We start from the raw sequence: 23831 nt of genomic DNA, 5'->3' as shown, positions 1-23831 counted from the left end.
TGACTCTACAGAGTGATGTCACATTTCATTTAGCTCGTAATAGTTTTTCCTTTAAGACGTACATCTAGTTTCCGCAGAATATATGTAGATATATGTGCATATTTTAAGACTAAAAATATATGCACTGAACCCCCGCATGCGACTACCTTCCGTAGACAGTCACCTCTGAAGGTGATCAGTATTTCTGACATCATGAATTAACATCAATATAGAAAATCGTCTATCTAACATGATCACTTAAACAGAAAACCAGAATCATCTAAAACAGTTAGTTGTCACCTTTAAGCCGTTTTAAGACAAACAATAATACTTCCAGATGGTTTTCGTCTTTTGTAAAGGTTTTTTTTTCTCTTACAATGGTAATGTCTAAGCTTGTTCCTCAGAAATATTAGTCGCTTTCAGATGTGACTATATTTTGCAATGGAAATTATAAAATCTTTTTCAAAAGCTCAATGTTTTTATTGCATTTATGTACTTAAGTTTAGGAAAGCAGTAGTATTTAAATACCTGCCACAATCCACGTATTTCTTCATACTGAGCGTTATTTTAGAAATGAATGCGCCATTATTATACAATTTGTGCAGTTCAATAGTGTTTAGAAAACAATTTGGGGCATTATCTAAGATATTTATGAATTTCTTTTTCTATGATTACTTCTAATTAATTAAGAAATTCGAAATGTGTTCTGTAGTCTGGATTTCGTAATTTCATTGCAAGTAACCAAATCAAAAAATTCAAATTATAAAGCAACTTCTTATGAATAATTAGTAATCCATAACTAAACTCTTAAATCTTCATGCATTCAGATTTTTGCGATTGTTTTAGTTATTCATTTTACGAACATTTCAGTTATTCATATTGTCTCAGTTATTCATTTCATTAACAATGTAAGGAAATTGAATTCCTGTGTTAATACTTTGGCTTCTTTTGCAATCAGGTAGTCTTTTCTATTAACTTCATATAACTATGTCATCGTCATTTGTACAAAATTATGTAAGGTAATTATATAATAATGATGGTATTCTAAAAGGTAAACCCTAATACTCTAATTATTATGTGTTACGATATGCAAAAGAAAAATCATCATAATTGTCTCGAATTCCATGACTAACCGTCTACGGACCTGCAATATATTAATGTATGAAACGCAAATATAATGAAACACAAAGAAAATAATTCACTTATCTGTAAAAACTAATGTGCTTCTTATTGAAAGAAAGAAGAATTTTCTCAACATCAACGCAGCGATTTATTTACACAGAAAGAATTTTATCTCTTATTGCACTCAGCTAAAGGAAAAGAGACATTATCTGAATTGCATCAACTCAGAAAGCATTTTTCTAACAGTTATTACATTTTTAACAGCATTGTTTTCAAAATGTCAAACTAAAATAAAAATTTTAAACATTATACCAAATAATGTTATTGCACGTGTTACATAACATACTCCCTTTGCTTTTAACTTAAAAAATTACACACTATACAGTTTAAAACATATTTTAAAAGTTGAAATATATACATATATATACAAGCAATATCTAGTCCTTAAACCAAAATATAATATGAAAAGATTTGAAAGCACAAAATGAATATCTATAAAAGTTTTTTAGGATGTTTTAAAAGTCTGCCACAGCGATTTATTTTTTCTGGTTTCACTTGAAGGACTGTAGCTTCTTTGCTTGAGACCTTTAGGAAATAGAGCTGTGTCACTACAAAATCACTGTCGAGAAGAATTATCTCTACTGGGAAAATTCTTTCGTACTCTTCCCATTGACAAAGTTAATCAGTTTTTTATTTCTTGAACTGATAAGGACGATATCCCCAATCTTCAGATCAAATTTTCTTTCTCTGGCTTTCTGAACTAATTGGTCAAAATATTTCTTTCGGAATCTGTTTAACTGTTGCTCTGGCAATGGCGCTGTCTCCTTCGTAATTTATTACTATTCATTTGGTCTACATCTAGTGTTCCCACTTCCTTTATGTCTTAAATGTCAATGTCTTGGGGAACGAGGTCTTGCGCGTCATCTGAGACATAGGTAAGAGGACGACTGTTAATGACTGCTTCCGCATCACAGTGGATAGTTGACAATTAATTATAGATCACCAATGAATTTCCTAATACCTTAACTAACAAGTTTTTGGTGGAGCGAATAGCATCCATTCCACCTCGCCGCTGTGGGAGGTATAAACTTTACTTGATTGATCATAATGCTTCATGTGTGATCATGTCTTCTCGCTTTAATTCTCTCAATGCTGAAAATACACCAGTAAAATTGGTACCTTAGTCCGTATATATTACTGAAGGGCGCCCTCCTCTGGCAGTAAATGCAGATAGAGTTCAACAAAAGTTTCAGAACTAGTTTCAGAACTGTAACGATTTCTAAGTGAACCGCGTTATACACTACACATGTTAAAAGGACCGCTCTACGTAATATCTTCCATCTTGCTTCTGCTTAAATCTCCTACAAATTGTTCATATGCAAGTTTATCTTGGGCTAATTTGTACAGTATCTACCCTTCATCCTTAACGCCTATTGTTTCTAATCCCCAGAAGTCACTAACTTTCAAATTCTGTAGTAAAAGATCCCTTGTTAATAACGAAAATACTTTACATTCACCTGTAGAAGTTTACATTCACCGCAAACCCCCAACCCAGTTTGGTGTCAATGGCTGTAAAACCTCCGTTGAGTTGGCTTTACTTTCCCGGTAAAAATTTTCCCATAATTGTCATTTAAAATAAGAGTCGCAATTTGGGAACTAATTTCTCCTAAGTCTGAAATACAAATTCTATAGTTCTTTATTTCTTTAAATATTAGCCCTTTAGGCAGACATGGGGTACTTCCATAAATAACGTCTTGTTCTAATAAGTCAAATTCAGACTCATCATTCTTTCTTATAGAGTAGTATAAATTAAAGGAATACCCCTTGTGAGATGTAGCTTCAGTTATTTTCTCTCCAAATAAAGCAGGAATTATATCTTCTGAGGAAATGCTAGTTAAGCCTAAAGCTACCACAGTAGACTTTAAGATATACGATCTTTACCATCCACAGTCTAGCAAGGCGCGCACTCTTTTTTTAATATTCTTTCCGCCTATCTCAATCTCTAAAGTCGTTAACGTAACCTCAATAGCAAGCGGTCTTTTTAACTTGCCTCGTTTTTGTTTCCTAGTCTTGTGAAGATAACACACAATCAAATCTAGTTCATGCAAGTTTAACTCTTTCTCCCCCCCCCCATTCTACTTCACTGTTTAAAAATTCCAACTAATGAAAAAGGCGTGATTTCTTTTTATCTTCGACTATATTAAAGAGAGGACTTCGCAGCTGCGTACGGAGAATGTATTTTAAAAGGCATGACTCAATCATCGCATACAACCAAGCCACATTACACTCTTGATCCAAACCAATGGACTCTATAGCCCTGAGATGGGACTCACTTTTATCGAATAATTTTACTAAAGGTAGGTGATTTTTTTTCCTGTGAAGCGAACGTTAGAAATTCTCTGACATTTCAGCAGTTATCTGACATAAATTTCTGTCAATAATTCCGGTTTCCCAAATCTTTCAATTGCAGTCAATGTTGCCAAATAACAAATCTCTGGTTATTTGGCAACACTGACTGCAACAGGTAAGGAAATTTATCGCATTCTTCGTGCTCCTCATCTTCATGAATTTTCTTAAAATGAACCAAAAAGGAAAGCCTTTTCATCAATTCTCTGTCGAATGACGTAATTTCTGTTTTAGGCAACCTGTAACGTTTTCCCTTAACAATGAATTTATTTTCTACTTCATTTTGGATATGCTCATCAACCCAAGTATTAGAACTATTCATATTTTCACTGATGAGGCGCTGTATAATAATAAACTCACCAGTGTATTCTTCTTTACCCTCAACTTCCGCATTCAAATTATCTTCAGAAGTACCAAGCTCAATTTAACAAATTCAAAATTTCTGAATTCAAGCTCTTCAGTTCTTTCATTATACATTGCAGTTTTACAAATTTATCACTCAAAATACCATTATCAGATTCAGTTTTAATTATCTCTTCTTTTAAACCTTTAACAGTTTTAGAAAAAGTCATGCGTTATTCGACGTTTCGTCTCTAAAGCTTCAACACTCATTTTTCTTAAAATGCTTTATAGTATCTCTTCCTTAAGGGGTATCAGCAACCCCTAAACCGACGATGTTAAATTTGCCATTTTCGATGTACTTTTTCTCAAAATCTGCTGTAGATACACGCTTGAAATTTTTGTGTAATTAAAGTATACCTTTCTGATTATACTGAAATGAGCTTTTGAAACATTTTGAATTTTAGAGTAATTTACAGAATATTTTGTTAGGCATAGTAGAATTTAGCCTTTTTCTCACAAAGAAAATTTTTTAAAAAATTTCTAAGTTTATCACAAAAATCTCATTTCAGTAAATATTACGAAACCTAATAAATAAGCCATAAAAATTTTAGATACCTGTGAGCAGTAGTTCCTGAGAAAAGGTACATCGAGTATAAAAAAAATCACGTTTCGAGAAAAACGCTTTTATATGTAAAAATCCTCATTGATCAAAGCAGTCGATGACAAATTAAAACTAGATTTTTTAAATTTCTAATTTTCATAGAGATTAAAGAATGGCATTTTCAGAAAGATAACAGTGTAGAGAATTTGAAAATGCAAAAATCCGAAATCACAATTTTTTGAAGATTTTGGGGTTCCAACACACCTTAAATCAATTTCTTAAATGTAATCAATCTAATTAATTACTTCAGAATGCATACATATTTGTACACTAAATTCAATATAACACGTTAATTAAAATGTTTTATAAATTATTTAAAACTTCTTTAACGTCCCTGTTCGGGCTCCGAAAATTATGTTACGATACACAAAAGAAAAACTAACATAATTGTTTTGTATACCGTGACTAACCGTCTACGGACCTGTAATGTATGAAACAAATAGAATGGAGCGCAAAGGAAATAATTTACTATTCTGTAAAAACTAATTTGCTTCTTCTTGAAAAGAACAAGAATTTTCTCAACATCAAAGTAGCGATTAATTTACACAAAAATAATTTTATCTCCTTTCTCACTCAACTGAAGAAAAAGAGATATTATCTGAATTCTACCATCTCAAAGAAGAGAACACTTTTCTAACAGTTGTTCTTCACATTTTTAACATCATTGTTTTCAAAATGTTAAGCACAATAGCAATTAATATTATTGATCATGAGCAATTATATAACATTATTGTTTGTTGTTGAGATATTACTCACCGTCAAGAACTCAATTTATCCTGCTTCAAGAAACACTAATTAAAATCATACAAATCACCAAGGTAAATAAACATTACAAACTGCCAAGTTTATTCAAGTCTAACACACTTTCAACTGGCGCTGCCAGATCCAAGAACAAGAAGTACACAACATGAAAGATTTACGCCCTCTTTGGCGATTAAAATATATTTCCACATAAAATTTCTTACAATGAATTTTGCATCGCAAGAGTTCTCTTCTTTTATGTACTTAAAACCAGAAAAGAAACTTAGCTATATGAAGATAACAAGTTAAGGTACTTACATTTTAACGCAACCAACCTTCGCGCAGTTTGCCGATTTTTTACAGAAAAGAAAGGTGATTCAGTGAACTTTCTAATTACAACTTACAACGGATATGCTTACCTAAATAACTTATGTGCATGGTTGCCATAGCTTGGCAACTGCTGGAAATTCTTCAACTTTTGCTCAGGTGGTTGCAAGAATACGTAAATACTTAAATTAATTTGAAACATTTGTTAGAACTTGATTTCGAAATGGAAATAGCCAAGGCAAAGCGAACGACCTTTATATCCCTTACAAGTTTAATTTCTAATATCAAAATGAAACTTTTAGAAAAATGACATAGAAGGAGAATCAGAAGAACCTTCCAACTACAAAAATGTTTTAAAGGAGGCAAAGATTCATGTTTTCATATTTCTAAATTTAAAAGAAATTAATTTTATATAAAACAATAAAACTGACTTTTACATTTTCCTCGGATCCTATACTTAGTAAATTTTTACTTGTTACAAAAAATATTGATTTGACTGAAGATTTGATCACCTGTACAACAAACACTTACCGAGATATTTGATATTAAATTCAGGAATCATATTCAGAGGCCGCACACAAACTGAAGAGCAAAGTACTTGCATTTGTACGTAGTAAAAAAAGTTTCTGATATTAAGAGATTACATGACGAGCATTTTTATACAGATCATTCTGAAAAAGATTAACCCATGTAATACTTTTCTAAACGGAGGTCTTTTTCACAGAATTTTATATAGAATCCATGTTCTTGAAACCACTGACAGGGTTGAATATTCTCATGTAGCCAACTGCTAATATTATTTGCACTAGTTAAAAATTTAAAATATTTGTATTTTAATTCGGACTACAAGGCTATGATTCTAAAGTAATAAAACTCGAGAGACTATTAATAACGGATTTTTTTAGACTTTGAAATCTTATAAACTACTTTTGTGAAAATTCTTTCGGCATACAGATGAAAAATAATAAATAAAGATTCCCGTAAGTCAAAAACGAGTTTATTAAACTGCATTTTAAAGAAGAAAGAAAATTGTCGTAGAGTCAAACTTTCCGCGTTTTATTTCTTATGAAAGGTACAAAAGTTTCCTAAACATAAATATAGGGTTTGGAGAAACAAGTAAAATGTTAGATTTCGTATTTCATACAAATTTTTCTTTATTACGAAATACGAAAACATGATTCTCTGCGTCATTTAAAACATTTCTGTGAGTGGAAGTTACCCAATGTAGACTTACATAGAGCCCGTTCTAGTAGACTTGCTTTGTTAAAATTTGGTATATTCGTTATATGGTCTTGGGGAAAATAAATACGAAACAAAAGAAAATAGTTTAGATTTCGACCATCAGGTGAGAAGAGGGCGCATCAAAAACAAAAAACACAAATTGGAAACCAAAATCTTTATTAATTAAATATTATTAATAAAATCTGCCACACCAGACCAACTTTGGCAACGTGTGGAAGCTGCTTGGTCTGCTGTACTCCAAGAACACATACAAAGTCTCTTTGAATCAATACCGAGGCGTGTGGCAGCGGTGATCTCCAACAATGGCGGCTACTCTGGCTACTGATTCTGGAAGGAACCACACTTCACAGAAGTCTATAAATTTAATCATTTGATACTTGGTCAACATGTTATCTACTAAATAAATTTTGTTGTGATATCTCTTGTCTTTCTTGATGTTGCAATTTGAGTGGCCAGCACTGTAGAAGCTTTTGACTGTCGACCAAAGAGGAGACAAATCACGTGACACCACTCGGGTAGAAGATTCTTGGAAAATGGACGCTCTTTAGACGACGGCAAGAAAGACTTCTTCCATACTGCTGTTTGAAATGCATTTCCTAGCAACACATACAATTCCCCATTCTCCTCAGATTTAATAATCATCTTTTTCAAATTCTGCGTCAACTTCAGTGTAAGCCGTTTCGAAACCTTTTAAACATCAATATTCTCACAGCGCAGTCGAAAAATTCCTGCCGTTCTGATAAAACAAACTAATCAGTAAAGCCTGATCTTTCTTCTGTAAAGGAATGGTGAAGAATGATTTTATGATATATACTTCGATACTGCAGTTGAACTGTATTACCTAAGCAGGATTTCCCAGAGTAACTACAGAATTTCTTATGGAGCTTTAGAAAGAATGTTACATGAAATGTGTCTCTAGTAGGAGATTTTGGATGATGAAAAGAAGAGGAGAGGCACTTTACTCTGTAGCAACTAGAGTCGTTACACGTCTGATGCCGTCTATACCACTATGAGAAAATTGGGGTAGGTGGTTTAGAAGATGAGGGCTCTCAACTTTGACAGTAGCATCGGCTTTCAGGTGACAGTGTCCAATCCAGGTAACACATGAGAATGGCAAATATACAATATTCAATAATTTACATCATGAAGCGTTACATGCAGCTCGGCTATGTGTAGGTGAGGAAAGAACCCGCATATCAGGTGACATAGCCTTCTTGCCTCAGAAGATGTGCAGAATGCGGGCAAATGAAAAAAAAAAAAACGTCTACTAAGATTTCATAATTTAGAAGCGCAGCGAAGTTTGCAGTAATGGTTTTACGGCATTGACTACTTACTTTTTAAAACGCTCCAGATTTGCATTACGTCCTTTCCATATTTCATGAAAAGCGCCATCTGTCAGTCGAAATTTGAACTAGTAAAATTTAATTTCAGATTTCTTTTCCTCTGGTTCTTATAATGTATCTTCCAAATTTCAACGAAACAGGTCTAACAGAACGGGCTCTATATAGGTCTAAATAGGGTAATTTTAAGTATAACCACGCTGTGTATGTGTACGATCAACGGTTGCGAATATAAAGACCGAATAAGGAATTTTATGGATACTGTGTATATCCGTTGACTTGCTAAACTGTAATGAAAGTATCTGATTGTCACTCGGATTTTATACATGGCGTTCTGCTAAAATGCGTATATCTGGTGGCGTATTTGTGAGCTCGCGTTATTTTGATTTATATTTTCCTAAATAACTAATAAAGGAAGTAAAACATTAATTATAATTTAAACTACTATTACGTAGGCAACAGAACGATTCTTGGAATTTTAATTTTACGCTTTTAACATCCTTTTATATTTTAAACTGTGTTAGGTGTGCTGCGTTAACCATGAGGCCGATTATCATCGGGCAGAGGGATTGCAGCGCATTCGCATATTATATTACATTACATTACGGGGCTCTGTGTGTAACAAAATAAAGGCAGGCTCTGTGTGTAACAAAATAAAGGCAGGCTCTGGTTTATTGTTCTGGACATCTAAAATCGTCAGTCGAAGGGAACATAATATCATCGACTTAATGAAACCAAGGATATTCCTTTTTATTTCATTTCTTGGTGCCGTCACCTGATATGGATATTAAAACTTCCTTGCGGGAAAGTTAAAGTTACATCCTCAGTGATACCCAGATGTCTGAGTGTTTATGATTATTCGTTCGACAACCTTATAGCTGATTACTTATGCTTTTCTAGAAAGTGTGTGTATTTAATTATCTGCCTAAGGGGAGGGATGCCTTCGTGGAGGGCTTTCTAGGGGAAACTGGCTCGTATACACGTTACACATGGGGAAAACCATGTGTCAGCGACTTTTACCGCTCGGCCGCTGGTAAGCGCTTTTCCAGAAAGACTGTTTTATTGGCTCAGCTACCCACAACATCATTCTAAAACCAACACCGTGTGTTTTAGAGAAATATTTGTGTGTGGGAATCTAAATCGAGTTCTAAGAAAATTTGTGAACTCCCTCTGGTATTATCTAGCTTAACTGGGCTTTTAATATGCCTCAGGGATTTATTACAGTCTTTTGTGCAGCAAAAAAACCTTCATAAACACTTCTCTGGATTGTACAATTCTAGGCTCTTAAATTAAGATGTTATAGCAATGTTTCAAATTATTTTTTATTAATATTTTATACTGATATGCTTTTCTATTAGTATTTTACAGAGACCAGAGTAAAATTTAGATATCCTTCATCAATATGTCATCTTCGATGTAAACTACTTAGGAAATTCCTCATCTAAACATGTATTCTGTATGCTTCAGTTTTGAATAATTGTTTTTCAAATCTAAAATTAAATTTTCGGGTCAATATAAATAATAACATACTACCTGTATCAAAAATATCTTTCTCTTAAATACTATTTTTTGGGTTTCGTTATTTTCTTAGAGCTAATAGTTGAAGGAAAAGCTTGCCCAAGGAAGTTAAGTTCTAAGGACCGAGACAGATTAGAGCAGAATGCCATTTTGGAAATGCTGAGAGAAGAAGGGCTTATTTGTAGACCCCCATCTAAAGCAGGTGGGGGTATAAGGTAAATAAAAAAAAATTGGAAGATAAAAATTCCGATGCATTAGTAATTGGTTTCGGTTTTATAGAGAAAAATGTTACGAATCCTATTTCTGAATTTCTTACACTAACCAATTTATAAACAAATAAAACTTTTATCAAAGGAAGCATATAACTTTTTATAGACGCTTATTGTTTTATTTTCTGCTTGTAATTGAACTTATTTCTTTCAGATTCGAGCTTGTGTCAACGAATTCTCTTCCTCCAACACTATATAGGCTTCCGCCTTTAAAGTTGCAGAAGAAATACAAAGAAAAGAAAGAAGAGCTTACTTACGAGGAAATTCAACAGAAGCTATTAAACGCGGAAGATCGAAGAAAGGTAACAAATTCTTTTCTCAGAGGAAAATAACACTGAGTGCTATTCTTTTATCTAGGAATAAACCTAGGCTTAAATACCCAGATATTCTTTTATCTACTTCTGTCGAAAACAGAAACGTGTTGAATTATATAGCGGTATTTGTGATAAGCAATCAAAACTTGCATGATTGTTTCAGTATTACTCCTGTTCTATTCAAAATCTCCATTCAATGATATTAATATATTGAAATTGAAATTTTTCAGCAAATCTGAAACTGCGTTGAAGAATCTGTTAATGATATTTACCTATTAACTTATTAAGTGTGTATCTTTTCGTGGAAACGTCTTTAACTTGATAATTCAATTAGTTTAGTGATAAAAATACTTGTTCTCAATTGTTGCTTTTTATTTTATGATAATTGATAACTATTTCTAGAGTTATTTTTTTCTTGGTAAACATGGCTTTACAACTGGCAGTGGTATAAATCGATTGCACTAGATTAATTTATTTCGGCAAAGTATGCTAGCGTCATTTAGGTGAGTTCCATCCCAGTTTTACTTTTTTTTACTGTATCAGTTAGGCAGCTTACTAACATCTCAGCGTACAGCTTACGTACACAACAGCTAAACCCTGGTCAAAAGCCATATAGCAGCTCAGTCACGCATTTGTTTATAGATTAATGGGTTACAATGTGATTATTTCGACATTGTACAGCATTTAGTAAAATGCTAAGGCAAGAAACAAGCGTGAAAATGTATTATGGACAATAGATGTACAGAAATATTGTAATATGTGTACAAAAATTATATTAGTCTACTATATGTACTAGAGTAAGTGACAATTTGTGCACTGCAAAAGTGTAAAACGAACAAATGCTAAATTAAGTAACGTAAGATGGATATGCAAATTACACAGTACATAGAGGAAAATAATAATAATAATGCTAATATCAGTAACAACAAAACAAGTACTAGTGGTAATACAAAGGAATACAGAATGCTTCCATGCTGAAACGTATATAGTGAAACTACTACTCAGGAAAGAAAATAGGATTGTCAACCCAATTATCTGAATGCAATAAAGGTCGACAATATTGAGAAACAAAACTTATCAACTTATCTACAGTTATAATGCAGATGCAGGTGCCGACAGCAGTACCTATAGTTTACTAACATGAAATGCAATATTTGAAAAGATACAGATAGTATTGAATCTAAAAAAGGATGTTTGTAAGAAACCCAAAATTCATTGTTATATATTGATAAACAGATGTAATACATGCACTGCAGAGTTATATAAAGCGACTGTACAAATAAAAAATACATCGTACAGGTGACAATATGTTCAGACAATTGCCCAACTTATCTACAACTAAGATACTAATTCAGGTTCTGATAATTTTGCATGTGATATAAACATTTTGAATTCTAGGCGTATAATGAACATTGATATTGACGATGTAGATTCAAAATACGATATCTACAAATATGATCTTATTACTATGTTTAAAGCAATTAATAGATATATCTACCTCCTACATTTTTGAGCTTTCAGCCCAGTTCATTGAAGAACACTGCATAGAATTATGAATATTAATCTAATAGTAACTATGAGAAGTACTTTGGATGAGACACCCAATACAATAGACACTCGGAGTACAAGACAGCATTTTTTTAACTCTGATAATCTCGGTAATAGCTTAAAACCATACAAGAAGTACCAAACTACACGAAAACAACAAGCTAACAGCGAAAATCGTTCAACTTGCAAAACACGTTCCAGGAGACGGTAGTTATTTCCAATTGTATATACTTCCTTTAATTCGATTCAAGTCTGCGACAGGTGAATCTAAATCTTATCCACCAACTTGTATCCCTTTCTAGTAATATTAATAGGGAAATAGCAAATGCATAAACATTTGGCTCATAGTTCGAGAAAACACCGGAAAACGATGTGCGATATACATTTATTTGGAGCAAGTGTAAGCATCAGAATGTTAAAATTTACCGTTGTCCCTGATACGTGCTCTCTTGGTGTAAATGATTAGCACATCCAACCAGCAAATGGGATAACCATGGTTCGCATCTCTACAAAACATACAGTTACAGTAACAAGTGTATGAGACACCACGACATCGTCATTGACAAAAATGGTATAGCCCGCATATACTAACTAGAGAACTGCACCCTATGGGCATATCAGTGCCAAGCTTTGGGTCTTTGTTGAATACTATTAAAAGGCTGCATTTTGCATAATAGGACAATAGTTACATAAGGTTACATTTCATTTGTGGGCTCATGGTACTTTTGCACAGAAAGATAATTTGACACAATACTAGGAATTGGTTATGTAAATAAGCATAGTAATTAAACTCATAATTTGAAATGCTAATAGAGTACGAAATACAATATGAGAATATAAAAATACAAAGTACAATATACGAAAAGCAGAGTGCATTGAGAGAAGCATTAACAGGGTACTGGGCTACCAAAACATAACTGGTTTATAATGTTTTTTGGATGCGAAAAACCTAAGAGTTCCTACGGTAGCGTCCGCATTTTAGTGGACCATAATTTAGTACCGCCTGGATTTAGTTGAGTGGATCTCGTGCCTGTCCATGGATCTCCCTTTTAGTGAGGAAGAATAAAAAGAGTTAGCATATTCCCTCTCGCATGCTTTCTCGACGTGAGTGGTTAACACGTCCGCCTACCACTGCAAGTTTCGTGCGTGGAGTTCTAGTGATGACACAGTTGATTTTTTGTACCTCCTACTATGAAAAACCTATGGTCTCTGCTGTTTGGCCTGAATTAAAATGTGGTGGACCACCACCTGGATATCGTGGACTGGTCTCCCACCTCTCTCTCATTAACTCTTTAAATGGAGCGTTCTGGGCCAAATTTCAGAAGTGTCAGGATGATTAGTTATGCATAAAATGATCGAGGTGACAAGGTAATGAAGTTGACCACTGTTCATAGTACTTAATTCCGTAAGATACTTGATTTCATATAATGACACTTTCAGTGACAGCCGGAATACTACAGAATTTAAGAATCTCTTTGTGTTATCAAATGTAATTAAGAAAAGCCCTACAGCACTTGTAAGTATTTAAACTATTATGGTATTTAAATATTTACAGGCATTTAAACTGCCCTACTATCCTGATTGAAGAACTGAACAGGATTGAAGAGCTGAACTGAACAAGGCAAATTCTGCTCTCTCACTTGGTGAATAGGTTTCGGCTCGTTTAGCATTTCTTTCTAGGCCTTGCAAATCAGTATCGTCTGTGGTAATGACTAAGTTATCTGCATATGCTACTGCACTGGCGTAGAGACTAGCCCTGTTTCGCAAATAACCAACATGTTCAATAAATTTAAGCCAATGTATTTGTCCTGGAGACGTGACACTTCATGATTGAATAATATGCATGTTTCAGTCGCTGAAATAGCATGCGATGATACACAGCGTCTTCAGAAAGTAGCCGTGTTAATACTAATTATAGCATTGCGAATATGTTAGGCCCCCATAATGAACCAAATATGCAGCTGATATCAACTGAAATAACAAAGGTGCAAAAACTGGCTTGGTTGCTGTTCTTGATCTTGGGGATCAGATCGTGAATGGCATATTCAGTATAAAGCCTTATTCTAAATCCGGTACTTCCTTAGATTCATAGCTTAACTGGCATGTGACAAATAAGTCACAGTAAGCTGATACATTATTCGAGAATTCTATGAACGAATCGCTATGCACTCTTTCACTGTAATATCACAAATTTAACAAACGGCAAGGAATAATATTTTAAAAGGTATAAACAATACGTTTCTCAGAAAATAGTAATTTTCAGGCTGCTTAAAAGTCTTCTTTGAAAGGATCTGAAATGCAGTTGCGCATTTCATTGTGTTTAAGAAAATCATGTTTGAATGACCACTGGAGTCTTTTTAAGCTGGTTATTATATTCTCTTTGACATTTTGTAAGTTAGAGTTCATTTTCCGATAGAGAGTTTTAAAAATTCCCAAATATTTCCGTCTTATTATTTCTTTTCTTTCAAAACATTATTCTCAAAACTCTCACTTTTTGATCATGGAATCAATTTTCTCGGATAGTTTGAAAACAGGCATGAAACTGTTCTGTAATCTTAAATTAAATTTATTTATTTAAAAAATATCTCGAATAGTTATGCAAGTCCTTAATGCCTTTCATTATTCTAAAATTTCAAACTTAGTCGAAACGGGTGGTCTTCAGAAAAGTGCTTGATGCAAATACCATATAGAAATCAGTAACTATTATCCATAATAATTTTAATTCCGTAGGGAATTTCCACTTTGTAACCCCTTATCCCTTTTTATATAAGCATTTAACAACTTTAAAAGAATGCAATCTAAATTTAAAATGTAATTCCGCACTCATACTGGTTTGAACATCACTGTCGTCAAGGAACAGAGCTACATAACTGACTTGATGATTTGCTTAATCCAGAAAATATGGTTTTATCTGATATGCAGTGACACAGCGAGGAAAGCAGTGGCTACATTTGATACATACGTAATCCAGTAATATGACAGCTTTGGGAGTTAATTCTTACATGTTTTATTTTCATAAATTTCTTTCAGTAACATTTATATTGAAAACCCTCGTGCTTGCTTTCCCTTTTTATTTAATGCCAAATTTTAATTTTCTGAATACTTGGTTTCTCATCAGCATTTAGTGTAACACTTTGTTATTTTTCGTAGTTATTAATCGTGTTCTTTTGTACCCCTGACAAAAGCCACATATTCAGAACCGCTGATCTAGACTATAGGTGACAAAACACGATATTGTAGGGTTCCTCACTCTTTTTGTCTAAGATGAACGTCGAGGAACCTAGTGAACTGTTTAGCGACTAATCGCTGAGTTCAAATAACTAAAGATGCAGACTCAAGAAGGGCTAAACTACCTTTTATTTCACTCTAATAAGAATAACAGTTGGCCCTTTTCTTGGGCTTACAACAAAGCTTCCACTCGGGCTTTAACTCAGAATAAGAAATAAGAAACTAAACTATAACTAACTAAAGGACACTCAGCCGAAGCTAAACACAAGTATCTAACGTTGTTGGCCCTTAATTTAGAATAGTGGGCGAATATCAAAAGGCACGTTATAATACGACCGAGCGTAACAGCTTCAAGAGAGACTTAGCCCGAAGGCTAAGTCTTCAAGAGGGGCATGCGCTATTCAGGATTACTAGCTCTCTGTACTGAAGTTATTTGAACCTTCCTTAAATACTTCTTCTAACTCATTTGCATCCAAGGCGATTCTAAAAACTCGTTCTGATAGAAAGCTTTAAGTGGAAGCAAGAATTGATAGGATTGGATTGGATTACTGTAATTTGGCACAAAACCTGTCTAGGTTATCTGCGCCAGACAAATGGTAACAATGCAATTAGTCATTTGTAAAAACTTCCAGCTTAGGTAAGAGACAGAATACAGTCTATGATAAGAGCTCATATCTTTAAAAAAAAAAAAAAGGTTAAAATCTATTATAAAAGCCAATATCTTTTAAAAACAGAAACAAATTACGATGATGTGCTTTTCCAATTAAATTTTTTAAGTCCAGTTCTGAACTATTTAAATGTTTTTGGCGAAAATAATTAAAACTCTGGCATTCCACCAAGATATGATGAACTGTCAGATCTGTGTTGCAGTTTGGGCAGCTGGGATTTTCTTCTCCCTTCAGAAGATACTCATGGGTCAGGCGACAATGGCCAATTCTCAGTTGAGTCAAGAGGACATCTTCCTTTCTATTAACCATACATGGCCAGTATTCAATGGTGGGTTTTACATTTCTCAGCTTGTTACATACTCTGTCATCCCATTGCTTCTGCCATTTGCTGAGGATTTTGCTTTTGACAAACCCTTTGATGTCTGCTAGTGGAATCTGAAGATTGTACATTGTGGTTGCAGTTTTAGCTGCAATATCTGCCAATTCATTCCCCTTAATGGCAACGTGTCCAGGGATCCACGAATATAGAATCTGGTATCCCCGAATTTTTAAAAAATGATTCAACTTTAGGATTCTGATTGCAACTGGATGAGTACATTGATCGTGATTTTTCAATGACATTAAGGCACTCATGGAATCTGTGTAGATAATAAATTTTGTGTACTTTTGTTTTGAAAGGTAAGTCAAAGCCAGATGGATTGCAGTAAGCTCAGAAGTAAGCACAGAACAAACTGTATGTAATCGAACCCCTACTATTGTTTTTTCTGTGACGAAAGCAGCGCCAACATGATCCTGGGATTTTGATCCGTCTCTATATAGAGGGATATATTTCCTATATTTGTTTCTATGTTGAAAAAAAATCTGCTTGTAGATGATTTCATTAGTTTGTGATTTATTCCAGTGTCGAAAAGTATCCAGAGAATGGATTCTCCTATCCTCCCAGGGAGGAATTCCAAAAAAATCCTCCATCTGTATATCTATATTAGATAAATTATACTCCTCCACCAGAGCACTCATCCGCAAGCCGAAAGATGGGACACATGATGGTCGTGCCTGATATAAACGGGAGTATTGGTCATTAAGCAATATTGACCGTGTAGAATTTTCGGTTTGTGATAAGACTTTGAAATAATGCTTAAGACAAAGATTTTCACGTCTTAACCGCAGGGAGGTCTCGTTACTTTCCACATATAAGCTTTCCACTGGAGAAGTTCTAAAGGCACCAGTGCATATCCGAAGTGCATGGTGATGTATCGGATCAAGTTTGGCTAATACTGAAGGCCTTGCCGACCCATAAATGATTGATCCATAATCTAGTTTCGAACGAATGAGAGCTCTCTATATAAGAAGCATTGAGCTTCGATCAGCACCCCAAGAAGTATTTGACAGTACTTTCAGAATATTCATAGTTTTTAAACATTTCTTTTTTAGATATGTAATATGGGGGAGGAACGTAAGCTTATGGTCAAATATCATTCCTAGGAATTTTATTTCCTTTTCTACAGGAATCAGCACATCTTGCAGATAAAGTTCGGGGTCAGGATGAAGAATTTTCTTTCGACAGAAATGTACACACACAGTCTTTTGGGTAGAGAATCTAAAACCATTTTCCTGTGACCATTTAACAATTCTATTGAGAGATGTCTGCAATTTACATTCGATGTCTTTCAGGTCTTCTCCCTGGCAACTGACTTGCAGGTCATCGACATAGAGCATACCCTGGACTGCTAGAGGCAGTTGTTTTAAAACAGAAATAATTTTTATACTAAATAATGTAACACTTAATACACTTCCTTGCGGAACGCCCTCTTCTTGATGAAACATGTCAGAAAGTGTATCGCCTATCTTCACATGAAACTTCCGATCCTGTAGGAAATGTTTGATGAATATCGGCATGTTTCCTCGTAAACCATTGTTATATAGGTCACGAAGGATACCGTATCTCCAGATGGTATCATAGGCTTTCTCTATATCAAAGAAAATGGAAACATAATGATTTCTTCTAACGAACGCTCTACGGATACCTGTTTCTAAGAGTAGGATATTATTGATAGTTGCTCTTCCTTTTCTAAAACCGTTCTGATAGGGGGAGATACAGTTATTTGTCTCTAAATAATAAACCAGACGAGTGTTGACCATCTTTTCAAAGAGTTTGCAGAGGCAGCTAGTAAGGGCGATGGGACGGTAATTCGACGGATTAGTAGGATCTTTTCCTGGTTTAACAATGGGGATGACAAAAGCTATTTTCCAGTCATTTGGAAAGACTTGTTCCTTCCATACTCTATTAAAGAGAAAGAGGATGGTTGCCAATGACTTGGAAGGAAGATGTTTCAGCATAGGATAGGCAATATCATCTGGACTAGGCCATGAATTTTTTGTCTGCAGCAGAGCTCTTTTCAGTTCAAGCACAGTAAAATCCTGATTATATGGTTCAGTATTGGGAGAGTTGAAATTAATTAGTTGTTTTTCAATGCATTTTTTTGCGGAAATAAATTCAAGAGTGTAGTTACTACTGTGTGAGACGGCTGAGAAACTCTGTCCAATAGCGTTGGCAATTTCTTCCCTACTAGTAACTGTTTCACCACTCGTCTTTAAAATGGAAAGTGTGTGCTCTTTGTAGATACCGGACGCTTTCCGGACTCTCCCCCACACCTTCTTACTCGAAGTTGAAGAGCTAATCGAAGACACATACGAGATCCAAGAATTCTGACTTTTCCTTCGCACCTGCCGAGCTTTTGCTTTAGCCCTTTTGAATATTACAAGATTTGATTCTGAAGGATATCGTCGAAAAATGCTCCAAGCTTTTCTTTGTTTTCTGATGGCGTCCTGGCATTCAGGATTTTTGGGTATTTTGGCTGTTTACCCAACGTTTTTGGTATACATATATCAGCTGCTTGAATAATTTTATCTTCACAGCCTGATCAATGATCTTCACAGCCTGATCAATGTGCACATTCTTTATTATTTCTTCAGTAAAAAGAGCATAATGTAAGAAAGAGTCCCAGTCGGCTTTGTCCAACAAAAAGCGTGGTGTTCTAGGTATAAACACACTCCTATTTCCTGTAATGCTTATGATAATAGGAAAATGATCGCTATTATATAGCGATCAAAAGCTGTGGAGAAACAATAGCAAGGTCAATGGAATGGAAGGTCCTTGTTGGCTGATGAAAATAAGTGCTTTCTGTGTTGTTAAGGATACAGAGACAGTGGTCGTGGAGTAGCTGTTCTATTTGCTTTCCTCGTGGGTTGGTGTCTTTACTACCCCACAAGGGATTGTGTCCATTGAAATCACCGACTAGAATAAACGGAGCTGGTAATTGGGCAATTAGATCCTCTAAATCTCTTAAGTTAATGTTCTCATTAGGTGGGATGTAAATACTGCAGACAGTAGTCAGTGTTCGAATGCTCAACTGTACTGCAACTGCTTGGAGAGGAGTATCCAAAGGGAGAGCACTCGAAGGGCAATTAATTGAGGTGAGTAGACAGACACCACCACTTGCGCGTTCACTGAATGTCTTATCCTTTCTTGTCATCGAGTACCTACGTAGCTTTGCAAAATTACCAGGTTTGAGGATGTGTCTTGTATCGCTATACAAATAGGTCGATATTTATTAATAAGTTGCTTAATGCCATCAATACCCTGATAGAAGCCCCGACAGTTCCACGAAATGAGAGTAGCCATTAGGAATGTTTTTTGCTTCGATGCTGTTTCTTTGTTTTGTGAGGTAGAACATTTTTCGAGAGATCTCCGCCTCCATCTGTTTCCATCTCAGATTCGATAAAGTCTGAAAAGGTCCCTTCAATAGAGCTTCGGCTTGAGCTTCTCTTTTCTGAGCTTTTGATTTTTTTTTGAACTCTCTGTTTCTTGTGTTTTTATTTCTCGACTTTCTATTGTCTGTTTGGGAGGAGGTAGAAGAAAGACTTTTTCTTTGTCATTTGTTTTTGGTTCAGGTATCTTCTTCTGTGTGCTATGCGATGTTTGTGTACTTATTGACCGATATGATTTAGTGGCTTGTGCATAGGAGACATTTGCTTTTGACTGACCCGTGCTAAAAAGTTTCTTAGCTTCAGGATAGGAGATTTTTCTTGTAGTCTTAATATGCTGTATTTCTTTCTCTTCTTTCCACTTAGGGCAGTTTCGTGAGTATGCTGGATGATTGCCATGACAGTTTGCACATTTTGGATCAGCTACACAATCCTGACTTTCGTGACCTCCTGCAGAACAGCGAGCACATGCCAGGTTTCCCCGGCATGCGGCCTTCGCATGGCCAAACCGTTGACACTTGAAGCAGCGCAGTGGGTTCGGCACGTAAGGTCTGATGGGGCAATTTAGGTAACCTGCCTTAATGGCTTTCGGTAGCTCTGGAGAGGAGAAAGACAGAATAAGATGTTTTGTGTTGACGAGTTGCCCGTCTCTACGGACTTTTATTCGGCGGACGCCACATACATTTTGCTCGGCGAGTTCTTTTGAAAGTTCATCCTCAGAGACTGATATCAAGTCTATTTCCGAAATGACACCTCTTGACGTGTTCAAAGACTTATGTGGGGATACAGTAATAGAATGTTCCCCCATTTTGGTCATTTTTTGGAGAGAGGAAGATTGTGCATCAGATGTAGTCTCGATGAGCAGAGATCCTGAACGGAGCTTTCTTATGTGTTTTGGCTCGCCTACTGAGGCCGCAATATGCTTATGGATAAAGAATGGTGATAGATTTTCTAGCTCACCAGTGATAACTAAGAACTTTGGATATTTTTTGTGCTAATTAAGGTCGAAGTACAAATTCTTTTAGAAGCTCCAGAATTTTTCGTATCCATATGGTTAGGAGAAGAAGTTAAAGTATTCATATTGAAAAGAGAGAAGGTTTCGGGCCCGACCGCCCCACCCACCATGGAGCCCAACAAGGGAACACAGATCCCTGTGTTAGGGCTAGCCGGGCCTATACGCAAACTGAAGCCCCCACAGTCGGCTTTCCCAAAAGCGAAGACTTCCGAGAGCTTATTCCCTAGCCACTGACCAATAGGACTAGTGGCCAGCCGATTGACACTAGCGGGGACAGCTAAGTGCCTCCCGTTTTAAGTAGAAGCAGAGGCCAAAGCAGTGTGTTGGGGACAGTACCTCGCCCCTCAACTGCCAGGATCCTCCTTTCCCACCCTACGGGTCACCATGCACGGCAAACGCATAGGCGGTATTCTCACCATGGTGAGACAGAAACCAAGAGTAGTAGCTGCATCTCACAGTGAGCCCCAACCTCCAGTAGAGGAAACCACAAGGGAGAAAAATAGGAGAGAGAGCTAGACAAGAGGAGAGGAAAGAGAGGAGGGAAGGTCACTGGGGCCCCGGGAGGGTGATACCCGATCACCAAGACGGCAATCCCCTGAGGGTTCTTCACCCGCTATGCTTTAGCTGGGCATGTTGGAACAGCCTTCACGCCTAGGGTGGCCCTACCAGGAGCTATGCTCCCGACGTACTTCGACCGTTCCGCCCAGTGACACCCCCCGCCACGTTGAGGCAGCATAGCAGGACTTTGGGGGGGGAATTGATAGGAAAGAAACATTAAAATTAAAATAACTGTTATAAAATTTAAATATACCTTAGAATATCACTAGGAGCCTTTGGCATCTCTGTAACTACTAAACACCAGTTTATAAAGAATAAACTTTTTAATAAAATCAAAATACATACATAAAATTAGAATGACATCAATCTCTGCGATGAAGGGAGAAAACTTTCGAAAAGGAAGGAAAAACTTTCTCTCTTTTTCTGTCTTTTGTCTTGCAGTCACGAAGAGAATTCTTATCGCGCATGCGCTAGGGGGGAGAAATCGAGGCATGACATCAGCGTTAAAGAAATGTTGGGAGGGAGGTAAGACTCCCACACCATCTCCCTTCCTAGAAAAAATTGCGTTAATAATTTGGAAAATAGGAAAAATTATTAGTATTGTACAAATCGTTTTGGAAAGTGAATACAGCGTCCTGAACGAGTTTGGTAATTTGCTTTCGCAAGAGCAATTTTTTCAGGCGACTGTTCGTTTACTAAACAGCCTAGTTGCTGTGATGAAGCCTTATCAACATCCGTTAAAATATGAGGTTCAGATACATAGTCTATTACCAAATAAGAATGTTTTACCTTGTCGATAAACACAGTGATATCATGTCCTTTTTTAGAGACGGTAAAAGTTCCATCACTACGTTGAAGCACTTTGCAAGGGCCAGTGTAGTGTGCATGCAAAGAGAATTTTACTGCATTTACATGTAGAAAAACATGAGAAATAGTTAATTAAGTCTTTGTACACAAATATTTGTTTTTGGGGGTGATTTGTAGCAGCAGTTGGCCGAAGGTCATTTAATATTGGTCATTCAATATTTTTATAGGAAGTCATTCTTCAGATTGTTGGAGTAGGGAAGCATAAAGAATTGTCCTGGAAGACAAAGTTTGACCACACACCAGTTCAGCTGAAGAGCAGTTAAGTTCCTTTTTAAAAGTGGTTTGAATTCCTAAAAGAACTGAAGGTAATGCAATAGTCCAGTGTACGTATGTATGACATATAATGGACTGTTTAAGCTATCTGTGCCATCTTTCATTGACGCCGTTGGCTTTTGGGTTGTACGAGGTTAAGCGAAAAAGGCATTTAAAAATAAATAAATGTGTTAACACAAAGCCAAGAGTAAGCTGAAAGTCGACAAAAATTAAAGCAAAATGATTATTATCGCACTGCATTCGAGAATGCGAACCGTTTCGCAAAAGTGTTTTAGGGGGGCATCGGTGAATGGAAAACGATTAGATAAGGCCCTGAATGCATCAAATGAAAGATTAGCATGACGCCTTTAGACGCTCATGGCAAAGATTTTGATATTTTTCCTTCTCGAAGATTAAATTTGTAGAGACATTATGTTATTTCGAAGCAGGAGATGTGAAAAATGATTAATGCCCTCGCCGGGACTCGAACCACGGACATGTCGAATTTGCGTCGAGTGTGCTGACAACTACATCACAAAGGCATGCAAAGAAGGCGGGAGAAATACCTAATATACTCTCCCTTATAAAGGACGACTGGGGTTTTAGGAGACCCAGTCGCCAAATCCGGGTGTTGAAGAATCATCATTCACCACCTTTTAGTTCGGGCGCCACTGTGGAGACATTAGGTTATTTCGAAACAGGAGATGTGAGAAAGGAGCAATGCCCTCGCCGGGACTCGAACCACGGACCTCTTGAATTCGCGTCGAGTGTGCTGACTACTACACCACGAAGGCATGCTAAGAAGGCGAGAGAAATACCTTAAATATCTTATAAACTTACATTCCACAAAAGCATCAGATAAATGTGGACACCTGAACAATATCACTACAGAAGAATATAAGTTGTGACTTTGAAATAAACCCAATATCAACATTATAAAAGCAACATATGCTAACTTTTCACCGGCCATACAATGGTCATGAATCTAGAAGAACCTTCAGCAACCCCTTAAACTGCACATATGAATCTGCCCATTAGTCGAACTCTTTTTACATTATATTCATGTGCGAACATGTAAATAAAATATTTTCAACATTATTTTGCAGCGAAAAAATGAGGAGAAACTGAGTAAACTTAGTAAAAAAGATCGACAGGAAATTCAAGCAAAAGCTGAGCAGGAAGCAGAAAGAAATCGACAAAAACTCTATGAAAAGCTGCAGACTAAAACGCAGAGTAGGTAAGTAATTCTAAAGTTTCAACAACAACAATATTCGTTTTAAATAAATAATTATGTACTTTTAAATAATATCTTAATGCACTGATTACTTTTAAAACACGGTGAATAAAGGAAACTTCCCAATGAAGAACAATATCTTGAATTATATTTGCTGGCTGATTTATTAAACCACCGCAAAATTAAATATAATAAACAAATTTTCTAGGACAAATACATTTTACTACAGGTATAACTGCGAATAATAACCATAAAGCAAGCATCAAGCTCATAAAGGCTGATATTTAATATTGCATAGAAACAATAATGTAGCAAAGAAATACACTGTGCCTGTTCTTTTTTCGCGCATTATAAATTGCCTAAATTTGGAAGACATGTTAATTCGAAATGAATAACACAAAAAAGTCTTTATGTTACGCTGTTGTTATTAATTTA

The 23831-nt window shown here is 35.7% G+C and overlaps 1 protein-coding gene across 2 annotated transcripts in view; it reads left to right on the top strand.

Moving 5' to 3' along the window:
- Positions 1–23831, top strand: part of LOC118195886 (uncharacterized) — a 59957-nt gene that overhangs the window by 20370 nt on the left and 15756 nt on the right. The window contains exons 4-6 of one of the 2 annotated variants that reach the window (XM_085809947.1): positions 9752–9893; positions 10102–10249; positions 23269–23395. In XM_085809947.1, the coding sequence (XP_085666073.1) occupies positions 9752–9893; positions 10102–10249; positions 23269–23395 (417 nt within the window). Of the gene's footprint in view, positions 1–9751; positions 9894–10101; positions 10250–23268; positions 23400–23831 lie in introns of both variants that reach the window. The other variant, XM_035367226.2, reaches the window with a different exon arrangement.

Source organism: Stegodyphus dumicola, chromosome X2 (genome assembly GCF_044657685.1).
Source record: "Stegodyphus dumicola isolate Sdum_Otavi_A_Nest chromosome X2, ASM4465768v1".
Lineage (NCBI taxonomy): Eukaryota > Metazoa > Arthropoda > Arachnida > Araneae > Eresidae > Stegodyphus > Stegodyphus dumicola.
This window is presented reverse-complemented; position numbering and strand designations above follow the sequence as displayed.